Source organism: Agaricus bisporus (genome assembly GCF_000300575.1).
Source record: "Agaricus bisporus var. bisporus H97 unplaced genomic scaffold AGABI2scaffold_3, whole genome shotgun sequence".
NCBI classification, from domain to species: Eukaryota; Fungi; Basidiomycota; class Agaricomycetes; order Agaricales; family Agaricaceae; genus Agaricus; species Agaricus bisporus.
In genome coordinates, this window is record NW_006267366.1 from 304,915 (window position 1) to 329,668 (window position 24,754).

General features: G+C 46.2%; 6 protein-coding genes across 6 annotated transcripts; 5 read left to right on the forward strand and 1 right to left on the reverse strand.

The window, feature by feature from the left end:
• Window positions 1-135: 135 nt before the first annotated feature.
• On the forward strand, window positions 136-3,055 carry AGABI2DRAFT_115917 (hypothetical protein; the record flags this gene model as incomplete). Its single annotated transcript, XM_006458891.1, has 5 exons — window positions 136-657; window positions 707-812; window positions 861-2,446; window positions 2,496-2,654; window positions 2,705-3,055. 5 exons carry the CDS (start codon window positions 136-138, stop codon window positions 3,053-3,055), a joined length of 2,724 nt encoding a protein of 907 aa, XP_006458954.1.
• A 946-nt stretch (window positions 3,056-4,001) lies between these two features.
• AGABI2DRAFT_177081 (hypothetical protein) lies at window positions 4,002-5,626 on the reverse strand. The gene is made up of 5 exons (XM_006458892.1): window positions 4,770-5,626; window positions 4,515-4,722; window positions 4,425-4,459; window positions 4,352-4,368; window positions 4,002-4,302 (listed from the first exon to the last, which is right to left on the reverse strand). The coding sequence occupies exons 1-5, from the start codon at window positions 5,616-5,618 to the stop codon at window positions 4,167-4,169; spliced, it is 1,245 nt and encodes a 414-aa protein (XP_006458955.1). The 5' UTR covers window positions 5,619-5,626; the 3' UTR covers window positions 4,002-4,166.
• Window positions 5,627-5,701: 75 nt separating this feature from the next.
• Window positions 5,702-6,371, forward strand: AGABI2DRAFT_200823 (hypothetical protein; the record flags this gene model as incomplete). The annotated part of the gene is made up of 3 exons (XM_006458893.1): window positions 5,702-5,969; window positions 6,029-6,121; window positions 6,180-6,371. Exons 1-3 carry the CDS (start codon window positions 5,745-5,747, stop codon window positions 6,369-6,371), a joined length of 510 nt encoding a protein of 169 aa, XP_006458956.1. The 5' UTR covers window positions 5,702-5,744.
• Window positions 6,372-10,302: 3,931 nt separating this feature from the next.
• On the forward strand, window positions 10,303-10,892 carry AGABI2DRAFT_66190 (hypothetical protein; the record flags this gene model as incomplete). Its single annotated transcript, XM_006458894.1, has 2 exons — window positions 10,303-10,662; window positions 10,719-10,892. Coding segments are annotated over 2 exons (534 nt in total), but the record flags the coding sequence as incomplete, so codon positions are not given.
• Window positions 10,893-15,988: 5,096 nt separating this feature from the next.
• On the forward strand, window positions 15,989-19,340 carry AGABI2DRAFT_183782 (hypothetical protein). The gene is made up of 3 exons (XM_006458895.1): window positions 15,989-16,169; window positions 16,223-18,244; window positions 18,302-19,340. Exons 1-3 carry the CDS (start codon window positions 16,041-16,043, stop codon window positions 18,845-18,847), a joined length of 2,697 nt encoding a protein of 898 aa, XP_006458958.1. The 5' UTR covers window positions 15,989-16,040; the 3' UTR covers window positions 18,848-19,340.
• Window positions 19,341-19,878: 538 nt separating this feature from the next.
• AGABI2DRAFT_183783 (hypothetical protein) lies at window positions 19,879-23,298 on the forward strand (the record flags this gene model as incomplete). The annotated part of the gene is made up of 13 exons (XM_006458896.1): window positions 19,879-19,909; window positions 19,958-20,128; window positions 20,178-20,285; window positions 20,336-20,431; window positions 20,481-20,760; window positions 20,813-20,878; window positions 20,930-21,298; window positions 21,335-21,539; window positions 21,589-21,743; window positions 21,799-22,059; window positions 22,093-22,203; window positions 22,260-22,795; window positions 22,852-23,298. Coding segments are annotated over 13 exons (2,824 nt in total), but the record flags the coding sequence as incomplete, so codon positions are not given.
• Between the last annotated feature and the right edge of the window lie 1,456 nt (window positions 23,299-24,754).

The window sequence follows — 24,754 nt, forward strand, 5'->3', positions numbered from 1 at the left end:
AGCTGTCATATAATGTTGTGCAATAGACGCGCAATGTGCCTGGGTGGCAGGCCTGCGAAAACAAGCCAGCCCACATGGCAACAGCTAGTCTGGCCTTGTACTAAGCGCAGGCAACTCGGTTTCCAATTCCCAGTGATGTCGCGCCATTTGTCTGCAAGTCGCTGGTCGCACCCTTCTCGCCACTCCTCCCCTGCTCTAGCATCTACTCGTTGTTCACCCGTACCTCCACCATCTGATGCAGACAGAACCTCTTCAGGTCTCACGTCTGCCTATCATCGTCCTCTTCATATAAATTCTGTGACAGGATGCCTCCCCGCTCCTCCATTACTGAATGTCCAACCCATTTACGCGACGCAGCAATCCACATCTATTCATCAGCTGGAACATTCGACTTATCAGTCCTTCTTGATTCCTCAATTACCCGCTCCTCTCGCACAGGTCCCACTTAAGCAAGAATCTTGTTCTCCCGCTGCGATTATCCCATTTCCGGACCCCACAATAATTAATCCCGTTCAGTCGCTGCGAAATTCCCCACCTCTACACACTGTGCAGCCCTCTATCACTATTCATCCACCAGAAGACTCAACCCATCAGAACATTTTGAATCGTCAAGAGTCACTTTACCTTCCTCATGGACAAGCGTCGACCTTTCAAACCGTGAGTTATCTTCTGGAATATGGGACGTTTCTTGACAATGCTGTACCAGCAATCACACTATACTCATCATCAGAGCCAAGGCATGTTCAGTGGATCTCACGGTTTGGCTTTCTCGGGTAATACATTTATCGACAATAGCATCACATCGGACAACTGTGAGTCTTTCACAGTGAAATCTTTGCTTATAAACTTACTGTCGACAGTCATGAAGGAGTTTCTGCAGCATACAATAATTGGGGCAGAGTTTGACTCTTCTGACCGTCATCCGCCCCCAAAGTGTCACCCTGGAACCCGGCTCGCGATCATGAAACGGTGCCAGATGTTTATTGTCCAGTGCGATGGCAAAGAAAAGATACGCTGGGTTGTTGGCCCTGCTGGAGTTGGAAAGACAGCAATCATGCAGGGCGTCGCTGAGGAAACCCCTGCTGATGCATCAGTCTTTCTTTCTGTCAATGGACGCCAAGACGGAACAAAGGTTTTCACGACAATCGCGTATCAGTTGGCCACCAAGTATGAGCCCTATCGTCAATTCGTCCGAGACGAGATCAGCCGCGACCCGTCTATTCTTCGGAAATCACTACCAGCGCAGTTTCGAAAATTCATGGTCAACCCAATCATCCACCGGCATCTGTTCAGTCCCTCACATCGATTCCTCATTATCATTGATGGTCTCGATGAGTGCGACAATCCCCTCACGCAGCAAGAGCTCCTAGAACTGATTGCGGATTTCTGCATTAAATACCCTACCTCTCCCATCGTGTGGATCGTTTCCAGTCGCCCAGAGCCTCACATTATTTCATTCTTTGACGACGCGAGAGTTGCATCAGCGTACACAAAGGAAGAGGTCGAGACAGATTCAGATGAAGCATGCGAAGAAGTTCAACTATATCTCCGTGATGAACTGAACAGGATCAAGTTGGCGTCTCCTGCACTCAGACACAAGAGGGAGTGGCCCTCCGAGCTTGATTACACGAGAATTGCTACAGCTGCGGGTGGGCTATTTGCGTACGCTTCGACAGTGGTCCGATATATCGGTGACCCTCACTACCGAGACCCAGTTGCTCAGCTTGGTCGCGTACTCGAGACCATTGATGATGGTTCAATGAAAGGTGTGTCAAGAAGTGATCACCCCCTGGTTCAACTCGATGCGTTGTATCAGAGGATCCTCTCCAACATTCCGGCCGATACCATGATCAACACCCGAAAACTACTACTCATGCGTTCAGCGTTGCCTTCTGGTAGTTTTCGCTTGACATGTAATCAACTGGGGTTGTCTGAAGCTGCTGCGTATAGCGCTGTTTCTTATATACATGCCGTTATGAAGGCCCCCGCACCAGAAAACGCTGACGATGAAGATCTCGAATATTTCCACAAATCATTTCTCGAATTTCTATACGACTTCAAACGATCAGGGTTTTCCCATGACGTTGAGGATGATGCTCATCAACTCCGGGCTCAGGATATGTACCGCATTGTTGAGCAGGTTCCCAATGACTTGGATAGTATGGACAGAGGTTACGCTGTCCGGTGTGGTATATGTGGTGAACTGAAAAGTGGCCCTCGTTTTTGTGACAATATTTCACTGTCTTGGCCTGGTGATGAGCGTTATCAAATCTCCGATGATCATCTAAGGCTCAAGTTGTACCGTGGTGCAATGACCGGGATGTGCATTGGATTTTTCCGTCGTATCAAATTCTATTTGAACATGTCTAGTTTTCACTTTTTGACTACACGTTTCTCTGTGCTTGACTCTCTATTTCCGCTTAGTCATCTGCGAGGATTTGCTTTCGTAAGTCTCTAGGTTCTATCGCATCTACAATACTGAAACCGTTCTTCAGGGAGAGTTTCGCTCTAAACTCACGGAGCTTGGCAAGTTGGTGCAGGTGCCCCTTCGAACATTAGATTATGCTGCAATCTGTGGAAGAATTGATGTCCGATTTCAAAGCCCTATTGGAACGGATGTCAAACGTTTTGATCAGTGGAATCCATCCTGCACGGTGAATTCTAGTTTTTGATTGTTGAGTTCAATGAGTCTGAATCGATGTAGCATACAAAGGTGGCAGATGATTTACGGCAGTGGCGAGGCTGGTGGACTGCTTTTTGCAGAAGTACAGCGGGCCAGGGACAAGACGCAACACATACAGACATTTCTCGGTTCAATATTAAAGCTTCTCACCAACAAATCGCTAAACACAATCACGATCCTACATGTCTATATTGCTCACAACGCTTTGCCCGTCTATTAGTTGACAACCCTGATCGACTTGCTACTGTTTTTGTTGACTCAACTGAAATGTCTTACGTAGATTTGTCGTTTGTTGACCCAGATGACGGTGTGTCGAAGTGGAGATACCGATTTTCTCATTCCGGCGCTCCGTCATCCACTAGTAACCCGTAGAGTACCCGCTACCCTAGTACTACCACCTTTTCATGAGCCTTTCAAGTTAAAATCTGTATCTACTATCATTTTTTTTGTCTTCTATGGATGTCACCTTACATGGAGACACGGTCGCTCATAATCAAGATACTCAACAAACACATGACGTGCCTAGTCTCCCTTAAATTGCCCACTCACTCTACTTCCTAGCTTATTCGCTTGCCCAACTTCTTTGGCAGAAAAATCCGTAACCCACTATTGTCAAAGGTATTCGAAGGGCAGTCATTGACCATCCGACTCGGAGTCTTCTACACCCTAGAACTCGGATAGCTCAAAGGACAGCACCTCGTAGATTATCCTACCATCCTACCTTAAAACGAATCCGGCGCGTTTTTCACTATACCAGTCATGCGTGCGACTAAAGCCTGTTGTGATAAATACAGGTATCACAAGACAATAGCAAACAGAAGTACAATTTGAACTCGGTACTCTAGTCTTGTCCCATGGGGTCTCGCCAACACCTATCATTCGAGTCAACAATGGCTCCAACGCTTGGCTTGACCATGATGTAAATAAGAAGTATTTCCCACATTGTCCGTTCTGGTGATTGTCGGACTGCGGTCCTGGTCATACATAAGATCTCGAAGATGATTGGTACGCTTCCGTTCTTAAAGTTTCAATTTAAAGGTTATAGCAAGAATTTCCAGGTTCACGAACATGTCATCGCAAGCCTGACAGTCCTTGAAATGTTGATCAAGAAAGACAGAGAAGGTTTGGATCATATTGCTTCTCCCAGAAAAAGACCTTCGCCGGAATGGATTTGAGATATAGAGTCATCAAAGGGGAGTAAAGTCTAGTGATATCCCTCTGGAGGCCCTATAATTCAGACTCTGGCACGCAGAAGATTGCGACACCGAAAAATTCGTATTCAATCGTTCCAAACACCTCGGTGCCCAGACGATGTAACCGTGACCAAATGTTATGTATTTGGAATTTACGATGCTGAGCAGCCAGTATCAAATATTGAAAGCAAAAGAAAGAAGCACGCATCATGAAATCGAATAGCCAGACCAACTGATACAGAAGCGACAGCAATCCGTGTTGCAGAACATACTCCGAACGCGTACCCTCTTCATCTAGCCAACATGTTTTGACTAGCGGCAAGCATATTCTCCTTCGCAACCATCAATGCCTTTTCGCGATCACTAAGCAGTCCTTGGTGTTGTTTGATACGGTCTTCAAGAGTCGCGACCATGTTTTGCTTCCTCCTAAGCTGCGATTAGAAGATAACCAGATGATCAACCTCGTAACGCGCACTTCATATAGTCTTGTGTCTGTATGAAAAGATTACGTGAGATTGCGTATTAGAACGCAGACAGAAATTAAAAACCTGTTGTAGCATTTTATCAAACCTCTCTTTCAATTCTGAATGTCGATGGATCTATCAATACACACCGTCCAACGGAGAAAGATAACATACCTTGAAGACCCTCCTCCCACTCTTCTTCGGAAGCTTCTTGCCAAAAACGTACGCGATCATTGAAATGCTCCATCCGACTTTGTAAAAACGGCTCTACTTTGAAGGAGAAGAGTTTATCCAACACGCATTGATGGGACGAAACATCAGATCCCGAGGAGTGCTGAACATCGTCAACGGGAGTAGAATCGGCAACCGAACGTTCAGCATCCTTTCGAGCATTAGCCGTGACATATAACAGTGTGAGAAATTAAGTACTCGTCGAACTTGAGGCTGCTGTACAAACTTTTGCCGTTTACCAGGCTGATCTTGATCACGATTATCCAGCTCGTACATTTCACGAGAGCGTTTACGGCTCATCGAAACTTCGACTTGCTGTTGAACCGGATGGCGACTCCTCTGTTGACGCGAACTATAATTATTTTGCGGAAACACCCTGTGAGCTCGAATGATTTCAGTTTCACTTCCGCGCATGTGGGGAGTAGAAGTCCGGAAAGAAGCAGCAGGATTGGTTTGAAAATGATCAGCGGAAGCACCAGATTGATCGGAGGAGTCGGGAGAAGGTAATTGATGAACGGGGGGTCCTCGTTGATGAATATCAGTGGGTATATGCGCGTTAGAAAACCCGAGAAAGCCTGTAGAGAAGTTCAGGGATGCTCCAAAGGGGTCATCATAATGAGAAGGACGAAGAGGAGTCTTGAATTTCTCGGTGGGAGAGGTTAATAAAGGTGAGTTTTGATGAGAGGCACGAAGGGGAGTAGGAGAAACAATCCGGTCAAAATCTTTCTCCCCTGTTTGCTGATTAGACGCTAGGTGGTTCTGCGGAGAATCATGCCTTCCAGGAGCCGTAGTCAGAGGGCGAACGATATCGAGACCAGAAGAATTCTTTGAAGCAGCAGAGACACCATGAGACAAAGTACGTTGCCCAATAAGACCTGCAAGCGGGAGAGGGTTATTGTTAAGCGAAGCAGTATCGGGTTGGCCAGATACGCGATTCAAAGGATGAGCAGCATTCGCGATAAAAGAGGGCGTATTTCCAGAACCAGCAGTAGCAGAAGACTTGGGTTGAGCACCACCGAGGGTCAGAAAAGGCATGCGGGCACTCATGGTGGTTGTGGTTAAAGACGCGACGGTGATGTTGCAACAAATAATGTAATCACAGTTGTCTGTTTGTTTCTGTTTGGCACCGTCTTCAAACGGAACACCCATTACATCGTTCATAGAACACGGAACATGTCTCTTGTGGCTCTTCTACGTCGGAGCGTGTCATTAAAAGGCCCTGCCTTTGCTTTATGCCGGTATTCAAGTTCTCTCCCTACCCCTCCCAATCTCAGCGTGCTAGATACGCCAGAGGATACAGAAAAAGCACGCACATGGATTTCCGAATTCGAAGGAGTATCAATACCTAGAAGTTCCGTCGAGTTGCAATTTGCACGAAGTTCTGGTCCTGGTGGTCAGGTAATTAATGAAAAAATAAAAGTCATCGAGGAAACACTTATATATTTTCTATCCGTTAGAATGTCAATAAAGTGAATACGAAAGCTGTGATCAAGTGTTCGTTAAATAGCTCTTGGATACCCGTTTGGGCACGATCTGAACTTCGTCAATGCGTAAAGTTTTTCAATCCTGACAATAAATGCCGTTTTCTAATAACCTTGTTTGGTTCAGTCTTACTATGTGGCTTCGTCACATTGCATACAAGTTTCATCAACAACAACCCGTTCTCAGGCGCAGAATGTAGACGATTGTTTAGCAAAGGTCGGTCTTTCATTTTGTCATTTCAACTTACTAAATGATGTATCCCATGGTCCAGTTGCATGCAACCATTTTATCGGCAGCGAAAGCTCTCATCAAAAATGAGCCATCCGAAGCACAAAAACAAAAAGTAGAAAAACACCAAAAAGCTGAAAAATCGAGACGAAAATCTGAAAAAATGCGTCGAAGTGATGTCAAACGTGGCAGATCCAACAGTGACTGGTTTTAAAACTTGATTTATAGAACCGATCGCGGAGTTTTCTTTTTTTTTTTTTTTTTCTACTTTGTTTCTGAGTTCATGTACGTTATTAATATTTCTATAAGCGAAACAGAATATACCGCTCTAACTTCTAACCTCAACGTTTGCTTCTTAATGATCCAAAGAAATCAGTTGTTTCTGATGGGTGCAATGTGTTTTCTGATGTCAAAGCCCGAGCAATATCTTTTTACGTTGGTACGCCCACATTATCTCATCGACAACAGCCGTATGAGAGCGAAACTATCAGCGGAGTATCACGAGTTAACTGAACATACTCCAGTCAGTAACCCGAATGATCGGGAAACTCCTACTTACGAAGAGTCTCGGTAAGTATGTTTTCCAAGATGGTCGGCCCTTTCCTTACCATATTCGTTCTAGAATACTATCGGGTTTCTTCCCTCAAAACCTCCGAGACCGCTGGAATTTTTTGCCATAGAGAATTCGCGTCCGACCCGAATCATTCATACATACCAAGGAAACTATCTTCTTTACCATTTCTTTTTGGAGATAACTTCGTTCTACCGCTGGATGGAAATTCAGGTTCTAATTATTACCAAACGAATATCAGATCTACTTATCGAATCGATGACATGACAGTCGTGTACCGATGCCCTGTTCTACAACACCCCGTATACGACAGGGCAGGGTTTCTCAAAGTTTTTCGCCTCGGGCTTCTTTTCACCGAATGCCTTTTGCGATTTTAACGGTAAAATATACCCTCGAACTCCCGGTTAACTGAACGACCAGACGAGAGAACTTAATATGACATATCTATTCACTTCTGGATATTCTACATCCGCGCTTTACCATGATCTTATACGAAGTAACCAGTTATGTAAGTACTACTGACCTTCTAGTCTCAATTTACAAACGGAGAAAATCAACCGCCGCCTGTTTCTTTGCCTTCTTCTAGAAAACTCGTCATCTCTAAATCCAATTTGCTCATTGAATAGACAGATGTATACGATATATACAATCACGGAGATCTATCATCTTCCTTTTGCACGGGTGCTTTTTGACAGCCCACGGAAGATAAAATAAAATGGAAAAGAAGCTATATGGAGAGTTACGGGCACACACGAATATCCTACTCTCCCAACTTTTAACTCGAATAGTATCATTCGAATTCGATATGAAATATCTTGTGACCGCTTACAAGTCGGCTCTTTTTGACATATGTCTTAACTAGGGTTCATTTAGTATGTTGATGCGGTAGTTCCGAGGATAATGATAATCTAAAACGAATATGAAGAGGTGAGAATGTTTATAGGGAGCACGTAGCTCTTTAACAGCGCGAAATATATATAGGAAGGAGCCTTGGAATGAAAGCGAAAGAAATTGTGAGAATGCTGGAGGCGATGAACACAGCGATAAGCATCCCATAATGGAAACTCTCTGATTATCAGGTGTTTCCATTTGATAGCGATTCGAAGCCAACTAAAAAAATGAGCAAAAAAGGAGAATAGAATATATTAGGAACACTCCATCAACTCGACGGTGAAAACAGTGCGCCGCATTCACATACCTTGTATTTCTGCATCACCGGCTATGAGATGAGTAAAAGTTTTCCATGCGTGCGTGCACTTTTGTTGGAGTACTAGTATCGTAGCTATGGCAAGGGTGAAGAGAGGTTCAGGAAAAAAAATACTGTTTTCATATTTTGATGATCGATGCGGATCTTGGCGTGGACAGCGGAAATTGATTAGACATGCGATAGCATTGAGTGGACGCATCGGCGGTGATCGAATCTTGATTAAAATGTTATCCGAAAAAGCAAAGCAATTCATGCGGGAGCTATATTTTTGGAGTAAAGTGTGGTTGCTGTGAACATTGGAAAAAAAAAATACAAGACAAGCGCAAGAGGAAAAAAAAAAGAGAGACTAGTGTGGTGATTGGTATCTGTCATTGTGATGCTTTGGGATAGTCGAGTTTCCCAAGAGTCCAAGCGCAGGGTGAAGAGACCGACGTGGAGACGTAAGGGACGAACAAAGCAAGGGAGGACATTGCCGAAGAAGCCATCAGAACCCCATTAACCGCAAGCGGGTACTGTTATGCCGCCCGACGAGAGGAGAGCGACCAGCATGAATAGGCGTTGAGGGATTGTTGATGCGCCAGACTTGACGTACTAGGTTACGAGAAGCAGATGGTATTACGTAAGCGCCGACCCCTGCAGATGCGATTTGCGTGGCAAGAGGTCCCCACAACCGCCATCCACAGACACACAGGGACCGCCGTGCGCATTGTCGCGGCCACACAATCTGGCTTTAATTGACCCGTGGCGTATTTCGAGGGAGAAGGGGACCCTCTGCGCGGGAACCGAGCGGTGAGTGACTTCCTTGGCCGGCCAGCAGGAGCGGGCGCCGCAGCGGGGATGCACGGCGCAGGGGAAGGGGAGGCGTGAGATGGGTCATGTGATGGGGAGGAGCCAATGAGCGAAAAGTAGGTGTGGACCAATCATGCCCAAAAAGAACTGGGTGGATTGGTGGCCAAACGAGAGACGGGAGGGGCCAACAAAGGCCGCCAATTGCCTAAAAAGGTGATTTTGGTGCCGCCATCAGGCGGGCTGCCATATGGAGTGGCTGCATAGAAAAAAGTTCCCACCCGAACTGGGTCCGTACCAATCCACGCCAACCCTGAGGTGCCCGCCCTTGCTGTTTATGGCAAAAACCTGTAGGTCCCCGGTACAGACGCTGACACGGCGTGATGTCAGATCAGACAGCCCTCGCCTGCATAAAAGGCCCCAGGTTTCGCCTGTGTGTGTCCAGCATTCTACCCGCTCCTGGGCTAGTCTCTCTCTCTCTCTGCGCCAGTCTTTCTCCCTCCCGGCTTGCCCTCGCCCTTGCTGTTGCTCTGCCCCTTGTTGCCACAGCGTCTATGTCACTGCTTATGTCCCCGATGGTATGTCGTCATGTGCCTGCATCCCATAACCCCGCCCGCTCACGCTTGTACGTGCCCTTGTACTTTTTTTGCTTTGTTGCGCCCTGGTCATGTGTTCCCTCGTTGTCATCACCTCATCACCCCATTTGTTCTTGTGGGTCCGTGTTTTCATAAAACCTCGGGGCTATCCGCCTCAGATGTTCCCTCATCAAATTTCTCTCACCTTCCCCTCACACCAAAACGCCGTGTCGGAACACTACTACTCGTCCTCCGAGGGCTCGGAAGCTCACTCCCTCGGTCACCCTCCTCCTAGGGATGCCTTTCTATCGGACGGCTCACCCGACTCTCGTGTAGCCCCCCTCACCGATGAGCCGTACCTTCCCCCCAGGAGCCAGGATCAAACCATGGGTCATCCGAGTCCTCTTACCTACTCTCTTCCCCCAGATAACTCGTTTCCTCACAACCTCACCCCCGTAAGTCCCCAGTCCCCTCCGGTACTTTCACACTGCTCAAACTAACCCTGTTCGTGACTAGCCAAGCCGCCACCGCGCCTATCCGAGTGAATACACTCACCACGGCTACGATAATGGCTATTTACACGACTATTCTCGTCTTTCATACTCCTCGAGGCAACCAGAAGTCCTGAACGACACTCCGTATATCCCACCCAACTATGCTGCCCCGCCCCCCCTCGCCCTCCAAGCGCAGCGCCATTTCAATTACGCTCAACAGGCATCCTACGCTGCCCAGCCGCACCCTCCACGTCCGGTCATCGCCCCAACATACCAGAGAGACCTGCCTAGTTCACCGTCCTCTGAAGGCTCTGATATTAGTCTCGCTCAAGGTCACTACACGCCAGTGCTACAACACTCTCACTCTCCCTCTCTACCTCCGGTCTCTATGGAACTACGCGCTTCTGCTGGTCCAGAACCTTCTTCACCCCCGACTCATGTTCACCAGTCAGAGCCGCCTCAACCACGAAGATCTGAGCCACCGGCCGAGCAACCCGAACGCTCGCATCAATGGCATGAAACCGATCGGTATCTGAGGAATCAGATTGGCATCCCTGAGGGCACAGATGTGGATTTGTGGGCTTTGCCTGACCCACCCGCCGGACAGAAACCTCAACAGCCACTACCGATTCTTGTTAAGCTTGCCATACATGGAAGTGTGAAAGGCAGGTTGACACTTCAAGAGATCTATCAGTCTTTGGAAGATCGCTTCACATATTTTGCAAGGCTGAGGAGCTCGGCTTGGAAGGTCTGTAAAAAAAATTCTTCTATTGTTTTTCCGCTTGATTCTAACTCAAATTCTAGAACTCCATCAGGCACAACTTGTCATTAAACCAAGTTTTTCGTTCTTGCGATCGACCTATCACCGAACCTGGAAAAGGACGGTACTGGTCCGTCGATATTTCAAAGGGCGAAGGCTACAAACGTGAACGGAGACGTAAGAGGAGGAATGCCGCTCCTTACAATGGTACTCGCGACCTCCCTGGTGGCATCGGTAACCAACTGGCCAATCAAGTGGATTCTTCTGACGGTGATCAAGATATGGACGATGGCGCTTCATCTTCTCTCTCTCTGAAGGCGAAAAAGGGGAAAAGTACGCGAAGAGGACCTTATACGAGGCTTACTCTCGGACAACCTTCGATCCCCGGAACAACTGGCATAACTGTTGGCGGCGCTTCAGGTGCTGCGAGTATTAGTCCTGTGGGTGGAACGCCTCCTGTTGGTACACCTCCGTCTTCATCAGCGCCATTGGGCGAGATGAGTTTTCCATCGTCCATACCTGTAGGTTCTGCACCACCACCGCCACAACAACCACAAACGTCTTCGTCTTCCGCTCTTTCACATCACCCTCACAACAGACATCATAGCCTCCATCCCTCTCCACATGTCACTACTGTTACGACCTCAACTAATCCCCAGTCCATGATTTCTTCATCTTCTGCGATCGGTGCTACTGCTACTGGCTCATCGAGTTCTACCTCCTATCTGGCACAACCACCGTATTATCATTCGCATCAGCATCAGTCAACCACGACCCCTCCTACTCAAACCCCCACATCGTATTTCGGTCATAGTCATGCTGTTGGTAGGCCTTCTACATTGCCAACTTTTGGACAACCTTCGTTTCCTTCACCGTCGAACATGTATGGATCAGGAGGAGCAAGGTTTGGGCCTGGACCTCAACAACAGCAACAACAACAACAATCTTCATCGTCGTACATGCATAACGCGACAAGGAGAGTAGGTCGTAGTGGTGCCGATGCGATTTCAGTTTCATCAGACTCAAGTGGAAGTCCCGAGAGGGATAGGATGAGTATGTGAATGACGAAGCTTCAGTATTTAAAGGTATTCGAAAGGAGAAAAAGCAGGATGACTTTATTATCGTCGTCCCCTGTTGTCCATATTAGGTATTTGTTCTTTTCGTTAACGTCTTTTTCGATTACTAATGGTTTGTGTAGAGTTTCTGCTGTTTCTTGAATAATCTGGAATCATCTCTATCTATCTCCACTGCATACCGCCCCTTTGTTATCGGATTATCGGTTCGTCTCGTCAAGGTGTTTCAAATATCGTTGTCATAGCTGACATTGTTGTCGTTTGTGCGCATCTTTCAAACGTCTCTACATCCCAAATGTTTCAACAACCATTGCCTCCTTTGTTTTCCCGCCTCGCATTATCTTTCTTTTGCATATATTTTTTTCTGTCTCTTTTCAGATTCGTCACTTCTCCGTTATAATATGTTCTCTTTTTTTTTTTTCATCTGTTCCCGTTTTCTCTTCCTCTCTCTTTTTTATTATATATCTTCAACAACTGTCGACGTGCATCTCGTAGCTTTGTTGTTGTGTTTCCTCTCGACCCCCCGCTACCTAAATGCTTTCAAAGAAAGGGATTTTATAAAAAAAAATTAAAAGATCCTTGCTTTTGTTGTTAATGACAATTTATATCCGTAATTCCATTTTTCTTCTTTTGTTTTGCTTTCCTTGACTTAGTTAATTAGCTCGTTGTATTCTCACTCTTTTACTACTCCCTCCTTCTCCTCGTTCGACTTTTTTTTAACATTCATAGCTATCTAATATAAACCGTGTTTGTTTTTATGAATGTCTGATCGCTCTTTGTGTCTCGAGACTTGGGTACTTATGGTTATGAGCGCGTACTGCGAAAGTTTGTGCGTGTTTTGAGTTCTTTGAACTTTACATATATAGTATACGGACTTGCTTTATTTTGGTCACAAGTTGGTCGGATGCCACAGCTGTAACATCTACCGGGCTTCTATTTACTCACGCAACAGGTCCCGGTCAGGAAGCAGATTCGATCTCTTTCTCTTGGCGAAGCAGTACCTGACGTCCCATCATCTATTTCAGCGCTCATTTCCGTGATTCTCACACTGATCCTTACTGATTTTTAACGAATCTACATTTGTTTTTTTCCGTTTCTCATTCACAAACAACCAACTCAGTGGCAACCCTCACTCACTCATTCTACCATGCCAGAACTACTTCAACTTCCTCTCGAGATTATACTCACGATTCTACTCGACTCGGATTTGGATGTTCGAGATGCTTATGCTATTCAAGCTCTCAACCATTTTTTTGCACAATTATACAAGACGTCTATTCGTCTACAATATCATCTCGAATGCCAAGTGGCTATGGTTATGGATAATCCGGGGTGTAATTTATCCATCGAGAAGCGACTTCAAATGCTCAGAGCCCAAGAAGCTTCTTGGAAGTCCTTGGATCCAACTATGGAAAGAAGCGTTCCTTGGCCAGAGTATGATTGTTGGAGTTGGCAAATTGAACGAGGTCATGTTTTGGCTCTTGGAGGAACAACGGATGACGAATGTGTGGTGGAGGCGGTGGACTCGTTATCGATGCTTGATCATTTTGGACTCAAACCTAGGTGGCCAGGGAAAGCGGTCGAAGAACCCTTGAAAAATCATTTTATCCCAATCAATGATGTGGATGCGAGTTATTTTTGTACTTGCATTGCTGAACATGATCTCATTGCTGTTTTGGAATGGTGAGTTTTTTAAAAAGATTGATGTGGCGGAAGTGATCGTCATATCTCATCCAATTTTTTATTTTATTTTTTAGGAAAGCGTGGCCTGAACCTGAAAGACATCGCTATTTATGCGAATGCAACATCAGCTTCTACAAACATTCTACGGGCGAGCATCATCCACTTGCGACAAAACCTTGTATCTCTCTCTATCGCGTACCTGACGACGTCGAGATTGGGGAAGATGCATTTATCCAAATGGCTATGGAGGTTTTCGGAGAGAATTTTGTCGTCACGAATGAAGTACACGTCAAGCCTGTGGGTGGCGACGTTCAGATCTTGGTATTATTGTACATTTACAATTGGAAAACGGGCAATCCTAAATGTGTGAGTGTGTTCTCACTTATGTTATGATTGGATTTTTTTTTGTTGAATGAAAGTTATACGATGTAGGAACCTATTCCGGTACCGAATACCGGCTTCATCGTTCTTGATCACGATCTTATAATGCTCCCCGACAACGACACGTGGTCCATGGTGATATACTACATACCTCCCTCTTCCGTCGGTGGACAAGTCAAACTTATCCAACGCTTGAAACTCCCTACTATGAGAAATCCAAGCGCGAACACCATAAGGTGGGCAAAGTGCCGATCTGTACCAAATCCAACAGGAGACGGTCTTTTTCCCAAATACGTGCCACCCTCTGTTCCTTTCATCTCTCGCCCAGAATTGGCTTTAGCCCATTTCAGATGGGAAATCCTGACCCCAGAGGACGAGGAGATGTATTCATTGATCTTTCATCGGAATTCTATCACGAAACTTCTTCCCTCTCGAAACGAATGGTTGACTACCACTCCGGCAGATGTGGAGTCGTTGGCGATGAATTGGGATGAATGGGGTCCGCGTATTTCACTTTGGAGACATACTGGAGGTCGACAACGCGGTATGGGAGGTTTGGGACATACTGCCACGACAAACGGGCAGTACCATATTTACTCTGTGCCGGATGTGAGTCAGTTCTCGATCGAAGACTACAACATATACCATGTCCGCCGATACAATAGAGAAATCCCGGAGGAATTTGAGGACGAGCATATTTTAGAGGGCGAGACATTTCTGCCGCCTGTCGTTACCTACCTTCCGTATTTTGAAGTTACTTCTGAAGAGTATGACTATGATTATGTGTATATTACCGATGGTATAATAGTTGGAACTAATGTGAGTAGTTCTTTTCATGTTTGGGTTTTGGGGAATACTGAAGAAATTGTTTTTAGACAGTGTTGAGTGATGACGAAGAAGAAAGTAAGGTAGCTTGCGAGATACTGTATTTTGGCGCCTCATAGTTTTTCAATCTTATACCGGTATACAGATTGATTGTATCAATAATTAGTACCGAATTTTGGAGTTGGAAAATAGTTATTTACCACTTGGCATGACGAAAATGTTGGTTAAGTTGAGCACGACAGGAAACTGCTCATCAAGCACAGATCTTTCCGGACCTTGTAGGCCCGGCACGCGTTTGTTCTTTTTCTTTTTTGGTAAACGTTGCGAAATAGGCTATATGGAAAACATGTGGCAAGATTAGTGGGGAACTTGGGACTAATAAGTTTAATCTGAGTACTTAGTATGCCATGTGTTTCATTACAACAAGGGTCTTGCGTCCATTACCGCATTTCGTGTGAACACACGTGCCGAATACTATGTACCGACAGTGTTAAACTATTATGCCCAATGCTGTTACGAATACTGTTGGTGTGGGACATACAAATGATAGAAGAGGATGGCGGGAACATGGTTGAAAGAACGAGGCTTGTAGTGTGGGAAGGAAGCGTAGAGCCTCCTGGGTTGGGTGTGAATAGGTGAATTCAGAGGATCTATAAATAATCGAGATTGAAATATTGACCAGTGGAGCGACAGGGCGACAGAGCTTTTCTTGGAAGTTCACTCTTAGGATTTGTATGGGGTTCTCAGGCGCACAAACAATACTGTCAACACCTTTCTCCCAGGTATTCAAATTCCCTAAATGACGCACGGATGCAGGGATTTAACAGAGCAATAGTTATTAGTTTCAATGGTCTAAACGATAAACGATCATGATCGTTGAAGATGAGGCAATTTAGATATGACGAAATGAACGGATGATCGAAAATGATACAGCAGATAAAAATAGATGATCCCGAATGAAAGACTCAAGGCATCCGCAGAAGAAAAGACTACAAAACGTGGTCTGCTACGTGGCTTTGCGGGTTCCCATCGTATCCAGGACACCAACGAAGAGAACTCACATCCACAAGCTTGGGTCGTAAAGTGGAGTAGACGCCCGGAGCGCGGGATTCTGTATTCAGTTTCACGTGATCATAGTTCAACTTCCGTTCGCTTACCCTGCTTATTTCCCTTCCACTCTTCCTCGTTCCCATCCCCGCGCTCCCCTCTAATCCGAACCTAACCTGTGATCGAATTTGAATTGTAAAACAGTGAGCGTTTTGGACTTTGTTGGCATGAAATGCTGATAATGGATCTCTCAGAACCTACGCTCACTACTGACGACTTTATAGGATCTTCACTTACAAAAACATAAAAAAAAATAGCAAAATTAGGAAACCTACGCTTCGGACTTGAGCCAAAAGAATGGCTGCACCGACGCAAGAATATCCTCCTTGGCTCACGCCCGTTCCCACCGTCGTTCCGGATGTGAATGGAGTCCCTATCACCTCTACGACAATCTTGTTCTTGCCGTTGACTTATTACGGCCCAAGTGTAAGTTGCCATATAATTCCCTGGCGATATTGAAGTTATTAAACATGGTGTAGATTCCTTTGGGTCCAGACTGGACTTACGGTGGTCTGACGCCTCCTCCCTCCACTTCAACGACCACTACTCTATCTGCGACACCCTCCTCTACAACTTCATCTTCTTTAACCCTTTCGTCCTCAGTTTCATCTTCTATTTCCATACCGTCCTCTACTTCATTATCAAGTTCATCCTCTGTAACATCACCCTCATCGTCGTCGACTGTAGCAGCACCGACGAACACTTCAAGTCCTGCAGGCGGCGATACTCTCACCCGAGGTCAACTTATTGGCGTTATCATCGCTAGTGTCCTTGGATTCATCTTCCTTCTCGTTCTCATCCTCGCCGCGTATCTTTTCTTCAAAGGCAAACGTCGTCGGTCTGGTGCAAATGATCGTAACCTTGGTACCGATTACGCCGTCGTACCGCGTCAAGGTGGTAGCCGCGAACCTGGTGAAGGCTCCCCTAGGCACAGTGGTGAGGAAGGTGATTCATTCCTTCGTCCCAGTGGCTACACCCGAGGCGCCAGGGGTAAAGCTGGCCCTAGTGGTGCTGCGTATACGGAAGTGGGCGTCAAACCTCCCGTGCCTCCAAAAGTTCCTCGCATACCTGCGCCGCCAACCACTACTTCTAATCTCGCGTCAACCAACTCATCTCGTGGAACATCATCCAATCCCAGTCAGAACTCTAAACCTAGCGTTGGGTCCTCCAAATCAGAGTTTTATGGCACACTGCTTGCTGAAGATAATCCATCGAGAATTCAAAATAGAATTGGCCCCATTCGAGAAGAACACGAGCATGGAATGACCGGTGGGGCGATTTTGACTCCAGAACAGATGGAACAGTTGAATGATGAAAATGTTTTGCCACCTGGGAATGGAGAAGGCGAATATACTGGTGCCTATGCGTATTCGCTTTTACCCCCTCCCAGGCTTGTTGATCCCGCAATGAGCTCTGCAGAAGCTGCACTACCCCGCCCACCATTTGGACAACGCCAGTCTGCTCTATCTCACCACTCGTCTAGCGTTCCCCCGGACTCCGACGAGAACGCGACTCTATTGACAGCCAGAAGAGTTCGTGTCGAGGAACTCGGTCCAAGGTCGCCTTCTGAGCCATCCCCAATTACGGAAGAATCAGATACTAGCAGACAGTCGACATCTTTCCTAGGTGCTATAGCTAGTAGGCTCACTTGGCGAAGGAGTCAAAGTCCTCGTTCATCACAACAACGACCTCTTCTACAATCGTCGCCGCTTTCGGATTCGGATCCTGAACAAGGACGTTTACGGGCTCCTCCCGCCGTTCCTCCAATGAGCGAGGTCGCCCGTATGAGACCTGGTCTCTCTACACTTGGCCTCGGTCCGGACGGATCGAGACCTCTTTCTAGTGTCAGTGGGAAAAGTCAGAATTCGGGTGGAACCATATACCATGATGCGCTTTCGTCCTTACCTGGTACACCAAGTTTGCCGCCTTTACCAAGAGCTGCTACACCTTCAGATTTTGCGCCTGGTCCTACACCGCCTCCGTCTGTTGGACCATCAGGTTTCCAGCACAGACCCTCTGTACCATCTCACCTTGGTCAAAGCTCAACGTCAGCTCCTTCCGCACAACAAAGAGCTCCTCCGCAGACCGATTCCCCAGCTGCAACTCCCTTTGGTCAGACTCTTGCTCCAAATCTCGACATTCTTGATATGCCCGCTCCTTCAGCGGTTTCATCTTTTGGTTCTAACTCGACTTTCTCTCATCAAGCTTCAACTACTTCGGATGCAACGATCGTTAATCACGCCAGGCCAAATATCTTCCAACCTCGCCTGGGTATAATACCGACACCAAAGTCGTGGGCGGATTTGTCTAGTGGCACAGTACCGTCACCTGGGTCATTTGCTGGTGATCAGGATAATGGCGTTGGAATTGGAATTACGATTGATATTTTGGAAGAAGAACCCCCAGTTGCGGGCGAAGGATGGAGGTCCATGGCTTCAACTAGTGGTGGCGAAGGCGAAGGTGAAGGTGAACATCACGGCAGAAGGACAACCTTCGGACTGGTAAGTATGCTTCTTTAGAAAGTGGGAATTGAATGCTGACGTTGAATTGTCTCACAGCCGCAATACGTTCATCAACAAGACTTGACTTCCGAACAAGCCTCGCTTTACTCTATGCGTTCTCGTTTGACTGCTTCTCCTCCACGATCAACAGGATCCGCGCCGGCATCCAGAAGAGAATTATCATACGGCTCTAATTCATCGCGTCCATCAGCACGTTCTGCCAGTGACGGTAGCAGTAATCTTCTATCTTTCGCCCGGTCTGGAAGTATAACTTCTGACGATCGTAAACGTGGTTTGGCGCATGGAGTTCCAATCTCACCTGCTCTTTCGGCCTTCAATAATCATCATACAAGGAATGCAAGTGGGAGTGGGAGTGATGGGATGGTACTGTCAAGAGATGGAAGCTCGAGTGGAAATGCTAGTGCTGGTCATGGCCATGAACTAGCGGTCATTAGTGAAGATGGAGGGTTACAAAGTCCGAATATGGCACATTTGGCGCCTTCAAGAGTTGGGGGTGGGAGTGCTATGTCAAGTCCTCCGATGAGCCCGTTGAGTATGCCCTGGGCGGGTGGTTTGGATGAAAGTTGGAATGCTTCGAGCTGAAGGAAGTAGAGCAAGAGGAAGAAGGGAAGAATTACGAAACGATGCGTTGACACGCATTGATTATTCACCCCCTACCCCTTTCGTAATGCGATGCGTAAAGGGGTGCTAGCCTGGTGCTTCATAATATGGTTGGTTCGAACTTTGAGCACCCCATTAATTTCGGTTTGGTGCGGTACATCTAGCTCCAAACGTTTAGACTTCAGAGCTAAACCGCAGGAGTATCTATTTTGCTTCATATTCATACCTTCCCGTCGTCATTTATGTTCCAAGAGGATGTTCCCTTTGCTCTCTTTTTTCTTATTGCTGGTAGCAATGCTTGACCTCCGACTCTTACATTCGCATTGATATCGATTTTGGACGATTTCATTATTGCGCAATCTTCATTGCCTTTCTTCTCTGCAATATTGTTGCTTTGATATTATATTCTTCTTGCTATGTAGTATGCTGTCTTAACGACCTCTAATGACTCCACGACGCCCGCGATACCTCCCTATTCTCCCCTATCTTGCAATGTCCTTGTTCTGGTTGTTATTTTTTGGTTCGAGTACATGAATTTCAATACACTCATTGTGCGCTTCTCCAAGAACTGACTGAACATGAAGTCGAGAGTTCCTTGTTGACTTAAATAGAAAGAAGTATGGATGTTTTTGTACTTTCATTCTAGTCAGGCACATCACATCTACAAAGCCGTTTTTCCCGCTGTCTAGAATTGAAATGAGCGAAGTTAAAAGAATTATTTTGATTTGAGTGAGGTGATCTTGGATCGTCGCAGAACGAAGCTGTTTCTAGTAACTGTTAACTTAGAATGGAGGATGTTTGCCTGCCGATGACATTCACCACCAAGGCCCATGTTGAAGCTTTGAAAGGCGCCCGATAATTCGATTTGAACGTGAGTTATGTCCCGAAAACTGTGATGGGGGTGGTGCCTTAAAAGGCATTGCCAAATTCGGATAGAGCGCGTCTTGACCTGCCCTTAAGTAGATCTGAGATCATAGTAAACATGTTCGCGTCTGCCAAACGTTCTCGTTGAAGATGCGTCGCAGAACAAACAAATCCAGCAAAGTTCGTTTTCTTTTCTGTCCTCTACGAATACTAACTAGTCAGGCTTAGGTTCCCAATGTCAAACTACGGCCAGCTCCCGCCCACTCCTTGGCTCGCGACAGATCAGAACAACTGCTGGTTGCAGACAGTCAATTTGGCAGCGAAGACACTGCCATCGTTGATTTTTGCCCCAGGCCCTTCAAAAACCTGATTATATGTGCCACTGGTATCGGGGACAAGGTGTGGATCAATCAATTCTGAGTTTCGTCGTGAAATGAATACGACGTAGCCTTCATTATTTAGGAAGGCTGCCGAACTGGGAGCAACACATGTTAGTGCATTCACAGACAAAGTAACGCACTTGATAGCAGAGGATCATGGTGGACCAAAGTATATGGCAAGTGGAACGGAAACTTAATGCAGATATGTTGACTTAGCTTCTGATAGTGTGCACTGGAACGTAAAATACCCATCATGAAGCCTTCATGGGTGACTGATAACTATGACATCTGGCTACGCGGGGATGACGTTGATTTTGAGGAGGTGTGCTCGAAATTTCGATCCCTTCATATCCCTTCTGACCCGATTTTAGAGTATGGCCGCTCACTGCCTACCCATCTTTTCAGGCATCATGCTATGTTTATCTGGCATTACAGACATGGAACGGCGCGTGAAAATTAACAAACTTGTGACAAAGCATGGAGGTGTATACGTGAAGAATCTGGAGCGTCCCGTCAAGGTGACACATCTTTTATGCTCGGGAGACGAGGAAACAGATAAGATGCGCTACGCGGTCAAATTCAACAAGAGGAAGGAAGCCGTCATCCACCTGATTTGGGAAGACTGGTTTTGGGATTGCGTTGAGTTTGGTGGTGCGTTCATCAAATGGAGTTCGCTGTGACACTGTTTTAAGTTTGTCGTCAGGTCGTTTTGACGAGAGTCGCTACGAAGTAGATCGACCTCGACCGGAACGCAAAAGTTTGCGAGAAGGTATGACTGGAGTCGGGTGCTGAATCTCATTTACTGAGAAGCCGCTGTTAGTACCAACTTCCCCTCCTCAGTCGGAGCCTCCTTCCGAAATGAATGAAGCATCATCCCCACAACCTCAGCAACAAACCTCTTCACTTGATGACGATGAAGAAGTAGCCTCCGTCAAAGTTCTCCCAGCTGTAACGCTTCAAATTTGGGGCAGTCTTCTAAACAGACGCGGCTATCAAGTTTCTGGAACAGATTTAGTACGAACAGCCTCTGCGCCAGCTGTATTCCAGAAGAGGGCAGAGCCTCCTGATGAGGAACTTGGGAAAAGTGTCATATCGGCATTTAAGCGTACAAAGTCGTTCGCTCCAACACTACACGAAGAAAATGAAGGTGCGGCAGGCAGGACACAACCCTTCAGGCGGGCAACGACAAGTACAAACGTTTTCATGAAACCAGCGACTCCCTTAGCCGCAGTGCCGAATGGCGAAAGCTCCGCATCTGCTGAAGAACCCGTGGCCGGGCCATCCAAAACCTCGATGTTCGCCGGCTACAAGTTCAGCGCTCTGGGTGAAGCTAAATCTCAAAACGTGAAGAATGCTGTCGAATCCTATGGTGGCCAAATGGTCAGCGAGCTCGATGAGGAAGTAGATTTTATTATTGTTCGCCTGGTCAGGTATGCTTAGGTTTCTAATTAATTGCTCTTGGTAGTGACAATTTCTTAGCGGAAGTAAACTATATCGCGAGGAGATGGATGCGAGTGCAAGATTGAAATATCGTACGGAGTGTTGGCTAGAGCGGTGTATCTTTGAAGATCAGCTCCTTCCGCCTGACAAAGATAGTTCTTTCATCCCCCTTGCCATTGACGTCCCCATTTCAGGTAAGGTTCTCGTCAGTTTCCCCTCAAAATGTAATCCTAAGTTCGATCTGCTCAGGTGCCAATAAAATCATTCTCAGCCTTTCTGGCTTTGACCAATCGGAATCTTGTGGACTGCGACGTCTCCTACGGGCGTTGGGCATGACTCTGGCGCCTAACTTCTCAAAACGTACGACCCACCTACTCTGTCCATCAGGTACTGGACCAAAATTTGTCAAAGCATGTGAATGGGGGAAGCCGGTGGTCAAAATGAGCTGGTTGAGTGTTATTGTTTCAACTGGCATAATTCCTCCCATCGAGGGCTACCTTGTGCCTGGGGGTATGCCCAGGGTGGGCGCCATGTCGGAATTAGACGTCGGTGTCCCCATGGAGGTAGAGGGGAAGGGGAAAGGAAAAGCGAAGGCTGTGCCGCAAGATCTCCCCTCAATCGAAATTGGAAATGCTATAAGTGATATCACTAATAGTGCGTTATGTGCCTCAGCCAAGCCTCTTGGAATCAGAAACTGATCCACATGTTAGCTGACAATTCTGGATCATCTGTTAATCCACATCACAATGCCGATCTTTCTCATCAATCCGCAAAAGTTACACCGTCGTCGTCGTCATCTCTCTCATTCGGTCAAGCCAAATATGGACTTCAAGCGCAATCACTACCACTGTCGAAGTCATCTTCAATCGCATCTGTGCCACCACAGTCTGGATCTTTATCTCCGAAGCCAGCACAATCTATAAAACACCTTGGTGTTTCTCGAGGTTCCTCTACTCAATCTGATAATTCTGTTGAAGTCGGTAAAGGCAAAGTACCTACACCTACATGGCAAGAAATCGAACAAGAGCGACTTACAGCTAAGATTCCTTCTTCGCGAACACCTTCGCCGATGAAACTTTCAAGGCAAGGAAGCAGAACATCTGTCTCACCTACGAAGATCGATCCTGAGGCCACTAAAGCTTTACAAGAGAGTATTACGAGGGCTTTGAAACGACATACGTCTGAGGAAGATGATGTCCTAAATGGCGGTCGAAATGCTAAACGACAGAGACCCCAGAGACGCAAGGTTGGTTGGAACTGATATATAATCGCCGGTTTTTACTGACATCTTCTCCCGGTTAGGCTCTAAAACAAGCCTCTCAACAACAAATATCAGAAATATCCTCAGATATGAATCCAATGGGATTGATACCATTGGCTGCGTCGTCTATCAGTCCTTTCGAATCTTTCGAACTCGATGAACTTGATTCACTCCCCGTAGTGGAGCCCGTCGGTGCTGCTGGTTCATCCTGTCTGAAAGGAGCAGCTAGAAATCGAACAAGTGCGAGACGAACTACGAGAAGCTCGGTGGTTGGGGATAATAATAGGGAAGTCGATGGAGGTGATAGTAGTATGCGGGTGATGTATGAGGATCCGAGTGTGGCTGAGGAGAGGCGAAAGTTGATGAAATTGCTGAAGAATGGGGAGCAAGAAAGTCCTTCCCAGTTAAAAGAAGCCCAGGTAGAGGAACCTTTGAAAAGAGGCAGGAGGACGAGGAAGAGTTTGAGAGCACAATAGATAGTGTTTTCTCCCAATGGGACCCCGATTTGCGGAATGGATACGTATCGTATTTTTTGTTGTTATTGGATGAAGTAATTTATTGTTTAGACGTATATCCGGAATAATTTCACATGAACGTAATGCACAAGACAGGCAAGAGCACATTGTGCACATCATTACTATGACGCGTGTGAACTGTCTTCATAAACCGTGTATTCGCTTCAACTATAAAGCGACAAAAGTCCTGATAGTATAGTTCGGGAAAAACCCATTTAAGGATATACTGACATGAACATGGAATAGTCTGGCACACGACCCATGGTGTATAAATACTCATGGAGTTATGGTGGATATATAGTGCATCGAAATTTATTTGGGGAATGGTACCCCCACGCTGTCTGAACCATTTTTGCTCTAAGAAAAACTTCCTCGACTGATATATTAATTTCTTCTTTGACAAGTTATTTGTAATTCAGCCCTTTCCGCGCGATGATTGCCCCGCCAATCTTGGTGCGTTGTGGGAGCCGTTGTCCCATCAACTCCGTTATTTGTCATCCCCCAATGCTATTATTTTGATCATTGCTTTGTGAAATTTGTATTCGAAAAATTAGACAAGATTGCAGCTGCAGGAATATATGAAAGGGATATGTCGAACCAAGACAGTGATGTGGAGTTTGCCACCTTTAAAATAGCAGTTATGCGCCAGGCATGTGGATTTAATTTTTCGGGGAATAGATATAGATTTGACTTGGCTTAGTAAATTCGTGGTTTTACGGAAGAAGAAATGTCGGCAGAACATCTATGCCGAGGAAAGTCGGTTGTACCGGGGGAGCCGTCCACTCATGCCAGACCATTCTGACGACTCTTTCTCCAGCGCTGTGTACACGGTGATGATAGAATTTATTCTCAAATGCGGCAGTGAAATGTAACTTTTGTGGCGAGTACCGACGCCATAAGCATTGGCAAGCAAACACATGGACTTCAGTCGTAAAACGTATCGAGAGTCTAGATTGCTATGGATCACATGCGTTTTTTCTTATTCGCCTGCCGCATATAACAAACCGAGGTGACGATGGTCCCAGTCGACAAATTTATTACATAGCGAATAGACATCAAGATTTAAATGTAAGCATTCTGTTTCAGACTGGCTGCATCCCGGCGCTCCGACGTAAAGTACGTATCCTCAGGAAACTGATATCCGCAAGATAATGTTCTAGTAGCTTGTATGCGTTTCTGCCTTCTATAACGATCTTGCGTACTAAAATCATTATCTTGGAAGACGCTAAATATTTCGATATTTATATTGCCTTAAGCAAAGGCCACAGTGGTTGCGGCTGACCAGTTACTACTATTTGGCGTAGATTGGCAAATGCTAACAAAGTTGAAATTCTATAATAGCGATTTATCGCAATTCTGTTGCCTCTATGTAGCGGCTATAAATCCCTTCACATTCTCTTGCATAAGACGATGTTATCCTTAACCTTTC

What these genes read in the sequence shown, in the direction of transcription:
- AGABI2DRAFT_183782 (XM_006458895.1), top strand. Translation starts at nt 16,041, where the DNA reads ATGGCTGCACCGACGCAAGAATATCCTCCTTGGCTCACGCCCGTTCCC. An exon ending in TGACTTATTACGGCCCAAGT is followed by an intron (nt 16,170 to 16,222) that starts GTAAGTTGCCAT and finishes AACATGGTGTAG; the next exon opens with ATTCCTTTGGGTCCAGACTG. An exon ending in GAAGGACAACCTTCGGACTG is followed by an intron (nt 18,245 to 18,301) that starts GTAAGTATGCTT and finishes ATTGTCTCACAG; the next exon opens with CCGCAATACGTTCATCAACA.
- AGABI2DRAFT_177081 (XM_006458892.1), bottom strand. Translation starts at nt 5,618, where the DNA reads ATGAGTGCCCGCATGCCTTTTCTGACCCTCGGTGGTGCTCAACCCAAG. An exon ending in AGCAGCCTCAAGTTCGACGA is followed by an intron (nt 4,723 to 4,769) that starts GTACTTAATTTC and finishes AATGCTCGAAAG; the next exon opens with GATGCTGAACGTTCGGTTGC. An exon ending in GTGGGAGGAGGGTCTTCAAG is followed by an intron (nt 4,460 to 4,514) that starts GTATGTTATCTT and finishes ATCGACATTCAG; the next exon opens with AATTGAAAGAGAGGTTTGAT.